The following is a 16,228-nucleotide window of genomic DNA, read 5'->3' on the forward strand; positions in this document are numbered from 1 at the left end:
AGGAGGCTCGACTCACACAAGTGAGCAAAAGATCAGGTGAGCAGATATAGCAAACAACACTGTGCAAATAAAATAATAAAGATGGTAGGATATTTCTTAGTGTAGGTCGTCTAACTCAGTGGAACCATAATGTCAATCATTGGCACTCCTCGTGCACTCCAAGTCGTACTATATGTATGTTTCCTTCGCTAAGACTAGTAATATATATCCCCTATTTGGGCTCCATTAATTCTGAAATTCATTCTTCTTTCTCTTCTTTATCAACCACACATTCTTTAATAAAAATAATATTACACGCAAACCCGAAAGATTTCCATCTTTTTTAACCACATTCTTTAAAAAATAAAAAAATAAATAACTATTACATGATACATTTTTCCCAAAAACTTCATTGCAATGGAGCTCAAATAGGGGCCATAGTACAACTTAAAATATCTTTAGCCCCTGTTTGAGCTCTATTTTAATGAGAATTTGAGGAAATATGTATTTTAAGAGTGATTTTTTTGGAGAATGTGTGGTTCAAAAATAAGGAAAAATAATTTTGTTTATACGTAATTTTACTGAAGAACGTGTGGTTGAAAATAAGAGAGAGAGAAATGCATTTTCTAAAATATGGATCCAAACAACGGCTTAATATAATAAATAGCTACTCGGCCAATTTAAGAGACTTAAATGTATTGGATTTATTATAACCTAAAAAAGTATAAAATAACGATATAATATACAAATCTACAATTTTAAAGAATTTAAATTGTCGTGTCCGGTGTCCGTGTCCATATGTGCGCCCCTATCACTATCCATGCTTCTTAGGGCAGATCTAATGAAGATGCCCTCTGATGGCTATTAGGCTACTACTATTTGAAGAGAAGGCAACAGTAGAATCTTTTAGGCAACTGTAATAGTAGTCATAGCCCGTGCAACAAGTATTAGTTTCCTTACATCCCTGTGAGCTAAGGTCAGTGTTCCTTTTGATGAATTTGCTTAACCAGATGAGCACCAAGGACAGAGAAATTGTCATTTGTAACTGTCTCATTTCTTTAATTAAATATTGATCTCCCTGATACTCAATTCTTGTGATTCCTTCATATTAATAAAAACCTTCTGTCTTTCAGTAATACCAGGAGGCTACAATAAAAAGTGCATAGCCAACAACAAAGTGCGACATCTATTTTTTCCCTTTCTTTTTGTTGTTTCCATAGCTTGATGGAGAAAGAACTACTTAGAATACAACACGAATGTTGTCAGGGGGGTGGAAAACAGGTCACCCAAGCACAGATTATCTACCTCAGGCACCCCCAAATGCAAGTCAGCGTGAGTGGACGTTTCAGTCACCTTCACCTGACAACTTAAGCCATTTTTTTCATAGCTGACCATCCTGTTGTATCTATGTTATATAAGAAGCTAACTCCTCGAGCACAAACCAATTTCCTCAGAGATCCATACTCAAGCCAAGTTAAATCCCCTGTTTATAAATCCAATTTGCAGGCCAAAAAAGTTTCAAAACAGTCAACAAATTTCTGGTAACACAATCTTTTAAGCGCTATCCCCTACACGGGTTATTGTAACTAAAGATCCAAAAATTCCCTACAGCATTAGCCCCAAACAAGACACACAACCCCCTAAATATTTTCAACTGCCTTATAAGATTTTTGGCCCATCTGCAAGAGTGCGTCACATGGTTTCTCGATGCCACAAAGCAACTCCGCTTTACTCTCGAAGACTCTGTCAATATGACAACTCCAAGACCATCTTTCAGAAACTAAATGCATAAGCATCTTATCCTCAAATCAGTCTTGAATCAGGTTTTTATACCATGACTTGAATATTAATAAAGAAACATTATGTATATTCTATTTTTGCTACTTCTTGGGCCTTTTTTTTTTTTTTTAAATTCCGGGTTGGGTAATTCGTTTAAGTGAGAAGAGATGGGGCAGCATTAGAAAAAAATTAGTTGTACCTTCAAAAGAAGAAAAAGACGGTGCCTTAAAGCTCTATCATCAGTCCGGTCCACGAGCACCGTAACATGTGCAGTGCCTTCAAATGGCCCTATTACATTGTAATGTTGCTCGTATACAATTGCCATTGCCCTCGCACAGAGCTCCCTAACAGAAGATCCACCTCCTCCTCCAAAACCATCTAACCTTCCCATATCACACCAATCATCAGAGGCACCCATTTCATCAGGAACAGCGCCATCTACAGTCAGCCCAGTGTCTGCATCACACAGGAATCGATGATAAAGTGCTCTAAAGAATGCAACAGGGTCACGCAGTGGAAAGTCCTGTGCCCTTCTGCTGCTGCCACTCTCAAGTAGCAGACGCAAATAATATTGACCCACACAGACTTCTTTAGCCAAGCTAGGATACCTTACAAAAAATTCAGTGTAGTTCCATGATATCTGAGACACACTTTCTTGTCCAGTCAGAGACTCTGTAGATGTAACTCCAGGGACAATATCTTCAGTCCGTTCCTTCTCAAAATCCAGTTTATTAACCTCAGTCTGCAAAGCCTCTCTTAACTCCTGCCTAGTACGCTCATTCCAGATCAAGTCTGCACGGTTGTGATCGAGACCAAAAGCTCTCCAAAAATCATGCCAATTCAACAGTAATCCTCCACATCCCACACTTCCATTCTCAGTCACTACCTGGGCCGGAGCAGGAAGACCAGCATTCTGGGGATCAGATGAGCTAACATCAGAATCAATTGAACTTGTAACATTTGTTTCGACCGACTGATATGCATTAACGGGAGGATTATCAAGAGAAGTAATGGCTGCTGACTGGTCATTTTGTGGGACCCCTACAGATAACTCGGAAAATTTTTCACCTGTATGGTTTTGGTAACCATCTGACCCTTGGAATGCATAAGTATTTGCCGGTTGTGCTTGATCACTAGCTTCAACATTACTAACAGAAGATGTAACCTGTCCTTGAGATGATATTGCTTTTCCAGAACGGTTCCTTTTCCGTTGAAGTAAACGCTTCCGTCTTCTACTCATTAAGGAACCTTCCTGATAAGATGTATCTTCTGCTGAAATTCCATCAGAACGTGTGTGCAAATATGCAACCAGCCCAGGTGGGAGAACTCTAGATAACAAATCAAGAGCAGGTTGATAAGAATCCGCCCACAGAGCCACAAGTTGTCGGCTAACATCCTGTCGCTCACCAGCAGGAAGGTAAAATGCATGCAAAAGATGCCTCAGTAGCGCACCATCACGTAAAGCAGCATCACGCATTGATTCTGCTGCAACAGCATCTTCTTCAGCTATTGTACGCATAATTACGGCCACAGTTTCCCGAATACTTTCTGCTGGATGTCCAAACAACGCAAACAAGCGACGGCGTAACCCAGCTACAAGGCGCAATAACTCAACAAAAACGGTATATTGGGTTGTTTCACTGTGTGGTTCACATATCATTGCTTCAAGAACTTCAACAACGGACATTGACAATAATGGTGAAGCAGAAATCGGCTTTAATCTGTTGACAAGGATAATTAGATTACTGGGTTCAGTAAATAATACAGATTTCGTGTGCATGATTGTTGCATGTTGTTCTCCTTTTGTGTCTCTTAATATATTTGAATCCCCTGGGCCACCACCAATAAGTACGGCAACAAGTCCCGCCGTTCCAGAAGCCACTCCCTGGGAGCCGTTTCTAAGCAGACCCATAATTCTTCCAACAGCAGCAGGGAAAGACATCACATGTGAGGCAGCACTTCTTGAAGACAGCAACCTGCGTAAGCAAGCAACGAAACCCATCACTGTAGCAGCTGCTTTAGGTGAAGGTGGCGGCAAGGGCGGTGATTCTGGAGGAAGGTTAGGAGCAGCGGGAAGCAATGTAATCAAGGCCATCAAAGTCACCTCCGGTACATCAATATTAGGAGGCACTCCACCAAATGGAATACATGCATTAAATTCTCTTATTCTGCGCCATAATTTAGCTCTTGATCCAGGAATGGAACCTCCTTCAGCCACAGCATCTTTAGCAGCTGCTGCCAAGTGTTTCAAATGCATGGTTGCACTTTCCATATCGGCAACAGCACGTTGTGGCTGTTGTGGAGATTGTAAATGTACTCTGCCACAAGGAGGATCGATCAAATGACCAGGCATAGTTAGCCTTGGTAATACAGGCACTGGACATTGAACCTGCATAAGCCAAACCATAACAAGATTTAAACCGATTTCAAGGCACACAGCTCCCTATGAGCAATCAATTTGCTTCAAAGATAAATCAAAAGCCAGATATATTTATGAAATATAAGCAGACTCACTCAAACAAAATTTGCAAATGGAAAATAAATTCACAACCAAGAAAGAACACATCTACCTACTTCAGTTTGCAAAACATCCCGAGCAGCTGCAAGTAAATTATCACGAGAAGTGCTAGCATAAACCTGAAATCATATCATATTTTAGAAACTAACACCTTCAGAACACAATATAACTTCACCAATAAGCCAAGAACACTTACATGGATAGGACATCCATCATTAAATTCAATGGCAAACATCTGAGGCTCCTCAGCAAACCGAACAAGAGCACTAACGGCAGATAAAGGACGAACAATAACAGCCTACAAGCATTCGACAAAAACATTTGGAACTTAATAATTATCGACCACCAACCAATTGTATCACAAACACATACCCAAAGCACAATGACAATGAAGCCAAAACTTCCTTAAAATAATTTCTCAGCAGTAGTCGAGACCACAGAAAGATTTTAAGCCAGAAGCAATGTTCATAGGAATATATTTCAGTTTTAAGCAACGCCAACGTATATTTCCCTGTTCTTGGACTCTCATCTAAATTAAAATGATATGGTGATCGTGGATATAGAAGTTGCATTTCGTCTCCTAACTTTATCTTCGTTGAACTCATAACATGTTCTCAGTGTACATATCCATAAACAATTTGAATACTCGTTCAGATATTTGGTCATTACCTTTCAGTAATGAGGCAAGTATACTGAGGGCTAACTAAATCAATTCGTAAGGTGCAAACCCTCTCCTAGGGCGAGGTCAGTACAAAGTAACAAATTCACTATGAACAATAGCTAAAACGTGACAATGGAAGCTGGTCAACCTTGTCAGCCACAAATAGTAAAGTATGATAACATAGTATTTGTCATTCATGACAAATGATCGCACAGAGACGGAATCTTTCTTAGGATCAAAGAAGTGAGAATTTATTAACTTCTTTTGGCAGGAAAGAAAGATTCAATTAACTTAAAACACATGCTCATAAGCTTCACACGCAGATTGACTTATCACATTTTTCCTGTGTCATCTATCACATTAACTTTCACAAATATTCTGAATCATGCAAGCTCTTACTAATTTTTTGATGAAAACGTTAAGCCCGTGCTTGGTTTAGCTAAAAATCAGATATCTAACAGATTTTGATTAAAAAAAAAGAAGAAGAAGAAGAAGAAGAAAATGTTGATGAAATGTGTGTTTGAAAAGTTGATAAAATTTGTGGATCCCATGAAATGTACGGTTGAAAATGAGTTTGCGGAAAAATGAATTTTGAAAAAAAAAAAATGGGGGCCAAACAGGGGCTAAGTGTAAATTAGAGGCATCCCTGTACACCCAAAACATATTGAACATCACCAGCTTACTTCATAGTTTTCTGGGCGCCTTTCAATAAGTGAGATTTTGGTAAGAATGAGTTGACGAGATACAGCATCACCACCTTCACCGAGTCCACCTTTTGGACCAAGTGCCAAACTCAATCCGGCAGAATGTTGTGTTCCACGTCCAGAAGTTCGCAATCTTGTCACCGACCAAACACCGAGAGGAGTTTCTTCTGCCCCAACAGCCTCCTTAGCTGCATGTATCACATGCACGGGATAAATTTACAAAAATTTAAAAGGATAAAACTAACATAAAATATTAACAATAGAGGTTACCTCTTAGCCTCAAATAATCTGTGACGTAGAGTGATTGAGAGCTGTCAACAGCTAATGACAAACCAACTATAGACTTCGCTGTTTTAGTCTGGACAATTGTTTAAGCAATATTAGTTTTAGTTCAGAAAAAAAATCCACAAATAAAGAACTATCCAACAGGGTCAACAAGAACAGTTCTCTAGGGTATTGGCATTTTAAGGGGCAGGGTAGGACATATCACTGAAAATCTTATAGTTAAAAAAATATGTGGACTCTTTAATTAGAATATCAGGAAAAAAGCAATGAAGAGCATTCCATACTAAATTTGATATAATGACAGCATTTGAAGTCCCTGAAGCAGCCTGGAAAGCTTTGGATTTTCTTCCATATAAAGGACAAAGAATAAATCCTCCGTTATCTACATTTTTCTTCCCATAAGCATCAGAGAGAAGAATTATCGCAGGAGAATTCATATCTCTGAAATCTAAGCACCAACGGAGGTCTCCAGACTTCAATTCTAGAACTTCAACTCCGACATGTGTAACTTTCATTTTCTGCTCAAGATGAATTCAACACACTAGTCAAGAAAAAATGATTGAGTAGTTTGGATAAGCAATGCAAAACATAGATGAAAAATTAATCAAATAACAGATACACGCAATTATTACAAAGGCTCAATCAAGTACCAGGGCATTTTATCTTCGTAAGGTGAGGCAATAAACATCAAAGCAAACCAATAAAAAAATTCAAAAAAATATGCTCATAGAAAACATAAACCATCTAGGTAAAAGTTCACAATTTAAACGTCTAAGTTGCACACAAATATAATATAGATCAACAAAGTAATGAATAACAAGTTCCCAAATTAGATGCACAACAAAATTATAATCTACTACAAAAAGTAGAAATAGCCTACAACTCTCCCAATTTATCATTGCTAATAGGATCATTAAAAAAATAATCAACATATATCTCCATCTTCCTCTTCACTACAAGTGTCTAGTCATTATTTATCATCATCCTGTACTAGCAAGTGTTTTGCTGTTAAATAAATAGACTAAAAAGTTCAAGCCAGTAATAAAATGACAAAGAAAGGCAAGACGGAAGAATGCACACCTCGCTAGCCTTGAAGCATAAGCCTCAGTGAGTCAAAGCATAAACTTTACAAATGGCACTTGAAGCGTAAGTTTCAAGGCGTTTAATGAAGTCTCATGTGAGGCACACCTCAAGGCATAAGCCTATAACAGCTTTTGAAAACAATGGGTATAACTATCATTAAATGTTACACTGCTTCAATGCGTTGGGCATTAAGAAAAGCAAGTCGCCAAGCCATCAGAATAAGAAATTTAAAAACAATACAAAATATCTAATATTTATTATGATTAAAAAATGAAGAACAGTAATAAGAACTGTAACTCCATCATATGGTAGCCATAATCATGTCATCTTCTTCAATTTCATCTCAAATTTTCCTTGGAAAATTTAGATTTCTATCTTCGATCTAGGCTGCTGACATAATAAAGTAATGGGCAGCATTCTTAGGTTAATAATATTCATGTGACCATGAAAAACTAGCAAAGGGTATCTTTTAGATAAATAGCAATCCATCTTGAGGTAGAAACGTGTTTGTGTCTAGTTCTAACCCCTTGAAAGAATGTTTCACAAAACCTTCATTTACAAGAGATAAGAGCGCACACTGGAGAGCACTCACAGAGAACTAGAAAAGCAGCATAGGTGGAATAATATGAAACAATCGAAAACACAGAAACAAGAGTAAATCGTCAATAATTTCCAGACATTAAAAAATAACTCGAGCAGGACGAGCACCACGTATTCTCCACCTCATTATCATTAACATTATAATAAAGTACAAAAAAAGGGCATGAGGGCTTGATTTGATTTTAATACTATCCTTATTTAGTTGTGATATCGTGGGATTGATGAAGTTAAGTGTGAGTCCATGATTCACAATTCAAATTTCATTTCAGTAGAACTCTAGCCAAAACCATTGCTTCTAAGCCCATGGAGTACTGGGAAGCAGATATTCACTTTAGCCTTCTATTACGAAACCCACTTCCTCTCCTTGAAAAAATAAAGTAAAAGAAGGAAATCAAGTTGAAAAGAAAATAAGAGCAACTAAAACCGTTGCCACATGACGTCTTTACTGAGCACCCTACAAAAGGGACCAACTACACCCCGTATTCTCCGTCCTTCAAGTATCCCAGTTCGTTCATGCCTTTTGTCAAAAAAATCCTTTAGGCTGCCAATACATCTCCAACCATGAATAAAATGTTAATAAATGATTTGAAAAAACTGTTGTCATTGTTATGGATGTTAATCTGAAGAGTGATATATACACAAGGGACTGCTTACCCCATGATCATACTACCTTTTCGCAAGAGTTCAACAATCATCTACGTGCTTTTAACCTGATTTAATTGCTTCTAAACAATTTCCTACCTCTTTCCAGTTTCCATGACATGCCATAGGAATTATAAAGGATGTTGAAGGAAAAGAAAGTTGAGGTAGTATATCAAATTAGAACAAAGTGATCCAGAAAAGATAATTAGCAAAAAGTAACGTTGAGGTTGTCCGCTAGAAGACTGGAAGTCGGTACTATTATCAAGTTAAAAGCAAATGTGGGCTTCTTCATGTAAGAAGCCTTACCGAAGAAAGCAAGCATCGGGTAAACACAATTAAATGACGGCATAAGTATTCACGGTAGGGCAAAATGCAAGTTGATGATACTAATAGAAAGGAAAAAAGTTTTGTCTGTGCAATATCTTTATAATGATATATTTTTCAGACAAAAAATTGCTCAGCTTTGAATTTAAGAAGAACATGGCTCAGGGACTTGATTCCTATCAGATGACTGGATGAAGGGTCAATAATTAGCCAGTGGTGGCAGATTATACAAGGAGATGTAGAAGTCAATTGACGAAGGCAGTTAGCATACTGAATTTTCATTAGATGACTGCAGACCGCGAAGCATGGAAATAAAGAAAATACAATTCAACATACATCTCAACCATATGTTCAATTTCCTCAAACTCAAAGAAAGTCATGCCACTTCTATGGGAAAAATCTCAACTCATTCCACTATTTTCTTTAGCTGGCATTTATGATCAACCTAAAAAGGTGTGTAAAGTATCTTTCATGACAAACAGCATAGCTCACCAAAATTCATCAATATAATATCTGTCCTGGCAGAACCATATATGTTTCATATTCAAAAAGTTGGGAGAATTAGAATTTTCTAAGGGTAGGAAACAACCCCAAGAATAACGTGGCATTACTTGCAAAATGAGGGCCCTAAACCTTTTCACAAATTAAATGTCATTATTACACAACCTTCTCAGCCATTCCTCTATGATCAACATATTCAATTCATACACAGAATATAAGTCAAAGCATTAAGATAACAAGATCCTCGGTAACAACTTCATCCTAGTCCTCGTACTTGTTTTACATTATATTAAACTTGAATTATGTTTTCATTCACCGCGTATTTTTTCCAGCACGGACATTTGTAGCAAAGAAATAAGCCAGTAACTAAGTTGGCCATGCAATAGCGCCTTGTCTACCAAATATAGTCCCAAAAAGAAAAATCTCTGGGCCTGAGTAATCAGATAGTAAAAATTGTCAGACAGCCGCCATTGTAGTGATTCTCTAAAGCATGAAGGACCACAATTCATGCCATCACAAAGATCATTAGCAGCAAAAAAAGATACAAAAACATTCAAATATAAAAATGCACGTCCAGAAGATATAATACTTACAAATGGGACCCATTCTGAGGTCCTCCGACGCAAATGAAGAACCGGGAACTCTGCCACAGTGGGAAGCCTGTTCCACCTTATTCTATGCAGTTCAGATAATATGCTTGCCCTGTAAATTGATGAGAACTTAATAGCCTTGAATTTCCCACGGCCATCTGTCCGTAAACTTAAATTAAACTCACTAGAATTCTCGTCCCTCCCAGTGATCGGTGTAGCACCTTCAAAATCACTACCCACATCATACGAATTTGTCACAGATAAGGTCCCGGGATCCAAAGTAACAATAGAGTAAGTCGAAATACATAGAATTCTCTTGTAACGGCCACGCCATGAGTGCTTAATAACCATATAACGAGCCAAGTACTCCGGCTCTTCGGGTGGGACGGACGAAGATGAAGAAGATGATGAGGGCGGAGGCAGGTGGGGGTCGGAAGAATTGACTGTGTGGCGGCTGACGAAGTCCATTTGGGCTTGTGGGAGATACTGAAGCGAGTGATAATTAGGCGGACTAGGCCGTAGAAAGAACCATATTCCACCTGCCGACGACGACGGCTGAGGTGTCTGCCTTGACTGGTTGGCACCCAGAGCTTCAAATCTGAAAACCCTAGGGCTAATTTAGCTATTATCAAAGTTATTTGCACAAATCGATCGGATCAAAACCTGATTCAATTCAACAAAAACCCTCTGCATATGACTAATTGATTATTTAGATGTACAATTGCGATCGGGGCATATTGAGGAGGTGACTGAAATTGGACTGTCCGTGTTTATCAAAAAATAATTCAAATATGAATATTTCTGAGTTGTGATGGCAAGGGTTTGGCTGCAGCATTCAATACAATTCTTTAGAGTTTAGATAAATTAATTTGCGGTGTTTGGCCACAATTTTAAAAATCAATTTATTCTACATTTGTTTTTAAAATTTATTTTTATCAAATTTTTAACTATATATTTTATCAAATTTATCAAAATTTCCTAAATATTTAATTTTGGCTAAATCAAATGTGGGCTTAATTTTAATTTGAATATTTAATTATATATAATTATCCAAAATATTTAAAAAAAAACGAATGTTATTTCTCAAGTTATAATAATTTATTACGAATAAGTTAAATAGACGGCATATTGGTTAAAATTACTAATTAATATTTTTGTATTAAAAAATTAATAGTTTAACTAGGTAACATTACTTAGCGCCTGTTTGGGCCCGATTTTTTCACCCAAAAAATTGATTTTTTGACCGTTATTTCACTATTCCAGCCGTCATATTTGACTTCTTCTCTCACAGGTGGACCCCACTTTTTTTCTAACGGTCAAAAAATCAATTCTCAAAATCACTCCCAAACAGGTTCTTAGTAATCTTTTGAAAAAGCATGGTTAAGAGGTATGAAAATTTCTAGAAAAATGTAAAAATATATTTTTTTATTTTTATTTTTTTGGGAAAAATGTGAATTTAAAATTGAGTATAAAAATGGTGATTTTGCAAATAGTCTTCAAACAGAGACTTAAGTTTAACTCCTATTTGGCCCCCTTATTTTCTAAAACTCAAATTTCCCCAAACTTATTTTTAACCATACATTCCATGAGACTCTCTATTTTTATCAACTTTTCAACCACATAATTTATCTATTATTATCAAAATTTTTGATTTAAACGAAACATGGTTTCACGGGGTGCCTTTCTTCTTGGCACAGAAAGGGACACCGTGCGGCAGTAGTCTGCTCCGCTAGACTACCTTCCGCCTTTTCTCGATCGCGTCGGGATGAAAGAAAATTTGATTGCAATTTTGTAGAAAGCTTACAATTGAGAATTTGAATACATTGAAAGTAAATTGGACATTTATTGATGAAAACTGAACATTACAATTGATGAAAGCAGAAAATTACAAATGCTGGTGCAGGGGGCGGACACCAGTGAGTTTGAAAGATTTTTGAATGACTAATACCCCCTATAATAGCATTCTGAACAAAAATCCAAGTGACGGGAGTAGACGTTTAAAAGACAAGGAATCATACTAAACGTTTACCAATATCGGAGCTATTTTACAATTGAAATAACTATTACAATGAAAAGAAAATTACAACTCAAACTTGAAGTAATATATTTACAATGTGCGGCCGAAGTTGGGCAAACTGCGACTGCGATAGTGTCAAGGGGCTAAGTAAAGCTGCGGTCCTTGACATTCTCCCCCATTTGTTTTAGCGACGTCCTCGGTGCCATCAATGCATGGTACGCTTCAATTAATGATTTGAAGGCCCTGAGATCTTTTTCTCTTTCCCGAGTATTCTCCTCGCTGCTGCATCCCATCCATTTTACCAAGTACTCCTGATGATCTTTTCTAGAAGCCCGAGTGATTCGATGGTTAAGAATAGCTTCAGCAACCTTCTTTCCAGCTTTCTTCAGTTCAAATATAGGTCGCTTTGGCTCATTTCTAGATGCGTCCTCCTTATCCGAAAAGTATGGCTTCAACACACTAACATGAAGGACCTTGTGGATTTTACACCATGAAGGGAGTTCAACTCTGTATGCAACTCTTCCAATCCTCTTCACAATGGGTAATGGTCCAATGTATTTTGGTGACAATCTTGAGTCCTTCCCTCTTGTTGGTTTGTAAACATTTCTGTCGGGAAGCTTAACCATTACCAGATCTCCAACATTGAATTCAATAAAACGGCGCTTTAGATCTGCAGCCTTTTTATACCGTTTTTGAGCTTTTTCAAGATAACTCCGAGCAATTTCAATATTTCATTTCCACTCTTGAGAAAAGCTCTTTGCTTGAGGGGACTTGGTACTTCGTTTGATATCCACTGTATGAGGGAGTAGCGGTTGCTGGCCAGTAACAATCTCAAAAGGACTCTTATTGGTGGAAGAGCTCTTTTGGGCATTGAAGCAAATTTGGGCCGCATTCAAAAGTTTTACCCAATTTTTCTGCGAAGTAGAGATAAAGTGCCGAACATATTCTTCTAACATAGAATTGAAGCGCTCTGTCTGTCCGTCAGATTGTGGGTGAAAACTAGAACTCATGCTCAAATTTGAACCAAGAAGTTTGAACAACTCAGTCCAAAATATGCCAGTGAAACGAGGGTCTCGATCACTGACGATGTCCTTAGGCAGCCCCCAGTATTTGACAATATGTTTGAAGAAGAGTTGAGCTGTCTCTTCCGCAGATACATACTTAGGCGCTGCAATGAAAGTTGCATATTTTGATAGACGGTCCACCACGACAATGATAGTGCCAAAATCCTCAACTTTTGGCAACCCAATAATGTAGTCCATCGATACGCTTTCAAATGGCCGGGTTGGAACGGAAAGGGGCTCCAGCAAGCCCGCCATTTTCTGATGATCTGCCTTATCTTGCTGACAAATAAGACAAGTTTTTATATATGTTGCAATGTCGTCCCGCATTTGAGGCCAGTAGTATGCACGTTGTAGTAGTGCACAAGTGCGTTCCTCTCCGGGATGCCCCGCCCAAATTGTGTCATGGCATTCCGTAATTAGTGATTTCCTCAGATCTCCGCCCTTAGGAACATATAGGCGGTCTCCCTTTGTCTTCACTAGTTTCCCATCTAGCCAGAACTGTCTAGTTTTACCCTGCTTGATAAGGTCGACCAAATACTGGGTAGCCGGGTCCTTCTCCATAAGTGCCCGAATTTGGTCTCTAGTGTTCGTGGAGACTACGCTACCTGAAAGAGCAGCTACAGAGTAGATGGTAGCTAAATCGGCCCGTCGACTAAGAGCATCAGCAACATGATTACTAGAGCCGGGACGATACTCTAATATAAAATTGAACTCTGAAAGGAATTTCTGCCAACGAGCCTGTTTGTTCGATAGTTTTGGTTGGGACATAAAATGACTAACTGCAGTGTTATCTGTCTTCACAATAAATGGAGACCCAAGCAGATGGTGACGCCATCCTCTAAGACAATGGACAACTGCTAACAATTCCTTTTCGTGTGCCGAGTAACGACGTTCTGTCTGGTTCAGCTTTCGGCTCTCATATGCTACCGGATGTCCTTCTTGCATGAGGACTCCACCAAGGAAAAATCTGAAGCATCTGTATGAACTTCGAATGGTTTAGCCATATCCGGTAAGGCTAAAATCAGGTTCATCCACATGGACTTCTTCAACCTTTCAAAAGCAGCTTGGCATTGGGATGACCAATCCCAATCCTTATCCTTCTTTGTCAATTCAGTAAGGGGCAGTGCAATTTCTGAGTAGCCTTTCACAAATCTTCGATAGTAATTGCACAACCCAAGAAATGAATGTACATCATGTACGGTTTTTGGTGGTTGCCAATCTTTGATGGCTGTAACCTTCTTCGAATCCATGCGAATTTGACCTTGTTCAATGATGTGACCCAAGAAACTGATAGATGTCTGAGCAAATGAGTATTTAGACGGCTTAGCATAAAGTTTATTCTCTCGTAGCCGATTAAAAACTTGCCTCACATGCTGGACATGTTCCTCCAATGTCTCGCTGTATATTACTATGTCATCCAAGTACACCACGACAAAATCATCTAAGAATCCGTGAAGTACCTGATTCATCATAGTACAAAATGTTGCTGGAGCATTTGTCAAACCAAAAGGCATCACCTTAAATTCAAAGGCTCCATATCTGGTTACCACCGTAGTCTTTGCTTCGTCTCCCTCCTTAATCCGAACTTGCCAGTATCCGGACCTAAGATCAATTTTTGTGTAATACTTCGCCCGACTCAGTCGATCGAAGCAATCTACAACCAGTGGGATAGGATAACCATTCTTTACAGTAATCTTGTTCAGGGCTCGATAGTCACAGCACATTCTAAGAGAACCATCAGTCTTTTTTTGAAACAATACGGGAGCTCCGTATGGCGACTTCGTAGGCACAATGATTCCACTCTCCAACATTTCCCCCAACTGCTTCCTAAGCTCTTCAAGCTCAGGCTGAGACATACGGTATGGTGCCCTGGCGGGAGCTTTAGCGCCTGGAATAAGTTCGATCTCATGATCAATCGTCCTTCTTGGTGGTAATTTCTTTGGTAATTCTTCCGGCATGATGTCCTCAAATTCCCGAATGAGCCTTTTAACGGGTTTTGGAATAGGACCATTCGCCTCTTCGACCTCCTCTAATCGAAGAGTACACAAAAAAGAGGGTTCATTTCTCTTGAAACCTTTACTAAATTGCATGGCTGAGATACTCTTCTCGCCCATCCTCCCAACCTGTGTAGGGATGACACACGGCTTATTACCCATCATCATTAACGAATCGGAATATGGCAACACTGCTGTCTTAATATCCCGAAGAAATTCCAATCCTAGAATAAGTTTGAAATCATCCATCTGAACTGCAGATAAATTTGTCCTTTCCTCGAAAGGACCTGCTTTGATCAACACCGATTTCGCCACTCCAGCTATTGGTTGAGCAGCGGAGTTGATTGCTTTGACTTTTCCACTACCCTTTTCTAGAACCAGTCCGAGCCGTTCTACTTCGGTACATGCAAGGTAGCTGTGGGTGGCACCAGTATCCACCATAGCCCTGATTGGCTTTCCATTGATTTTCACATCAATGAACATTAAGCCTTTGGCCCTACAAATACGAGCCTTCGCTTCTTCCATCTTTGCCTCTTTCAATGGGACATTATCCTTTTCAGCAACCCGATGCGATAGTGTGTTGCACCGATGTGAAAATGCCCCAACTACTTTCTCATCCTCTTCAGAGTCAGTCTCATTATGACAATCAGCTTGCGGGACCTCTTGTTTTGAACTTGGCCCGCCACTTGCTAACTGAAAATATGCATTCACCATCCGCTTCTGAGGACATTCCGACACGCGATGAGGTCCTTCACATAAAAAGCACTTCAATTTGAGAGTGGCATCAGTTCGGCCCTCTGTTACTTTTCCTTTGTTCCAGTTGTTACTATTACTGCCGTTAAAAATTCCCTGACGGCTGTTATGATAATTTCCCTGAAAGCTACGGGTGCTTTGATAGGCTCCTTCTCTATTTTGAGAGTAGCGCTCTCCCCCATTTGGGTTCGAGCTGGGTCTGTAAGATCTGTTACCACCTCCAATTGCTTGATTACTCTCAGAAGGTCGATCTTTTCTAGATTCTGTTTGGTAGTCGCTCAAGCATTCAGCGGCTCCCATGGCCGTGCTTAAATCAGTAACCTTCTGTCTTTGAAGTTCCGTGCGTGTCCACGGTTTCAACCCTTCCATAAAGGTGAAGAGCTTGTCCTTTTCTGACATATCTCGAATATTCAGCATATGCCCTGAGAAGGATTTCACATACTCCCTGATAGAGCTCGTGTGTTTCAAGTCTCGAAGAGCCCGTCAAGCCTGATACTCGACATTTTCCGGGAAAAACTGCGATCTGATCGCTTCCTTGAGGAGATCCCAAGAATCAATTCGAATCCTGTGGGCCTGAATGTCCGCATATTTGGTTCGCCACCATAGTTTTGCATCTCTACCCAGATACATGGTAGCTGTGGTTACCTTTCTAGCTTCATCTTCGATCGAAGCTACTAGAAAGTACTGTTCCATATCAAACAAGAAGTTTTCGACTTCTTTTGCATCACGTGCCC

General features: G+C 39.1%; 1 protein-coding gene across 2 annotated transcripts in view; it reads right to left on the reverse strand.

Annotated features, from left to right (window-relative positions):
- Nucleotides 1-10,509, reverse strand: part of LOC111407888 (dnaJ homolog subfamily C GRV2) — a 29,328-nt gene extending 18,819 nt beyond the window's left edge. The window contains exons 1-7 of one of the 2 annotated variants that reach the window (XM_023037585.1): nucleotides 9,670-10,509; nucleotides 6,211-6,444; nucleotides 5,912-5,999; nucleotides 5,621-5,829; nucleotides 4,473-4,574; nucleotides 4,333-4,395; nucleotides 1,958-4,147 (exon numbers count right to left, since the gene is read on the reverse strand). In XM_023037585.1, coding sequence (XP_022893353.1) covers nucleotides 1,958-4,147; nucleotides 4,333-4,395; nucleotides 4,473-4,574; nucleotides 5,621-5,829; nucleotides 5,912-5,999; nucleotides 6,211-6,444; nucleotides 9,670-10,134 — 3,351 coding nt within the window. In that variant the 5' untranslated portion in view covers nucleotides 10,135-10,509. Of the gene's footprint in view, nucleotides 1-1,957; nucleotides 4,148-4,328; nucleotides 4,396-4,472; nucleotides 4,575-5,620; nucleotides 5,830-5,911; nucleotides 6,000-6,210; nucleotides 6,445-9,669 lie in introns of those variants that run through there. The other variant, XM_023037586.1, reaches the window with a different exon arrangement.
- Between the last annotated feature and the right edge of the window lie 5,719 nt (nucleotides 10,510-16,228).

This window comes from Olea europaea, chromosome 13, assembly GCF_002742605.1.
Source record: "Olea europaea var. sylvestris chromosome 13, O_europaea_v1, whole genome shotgun sequence".
Lineage (NCBI taxonomy): Eukaryota > Viridiplantae > Streptophyta > Magnoliopsida > Lamiales > Oleaceae > Olea > Olea europaea.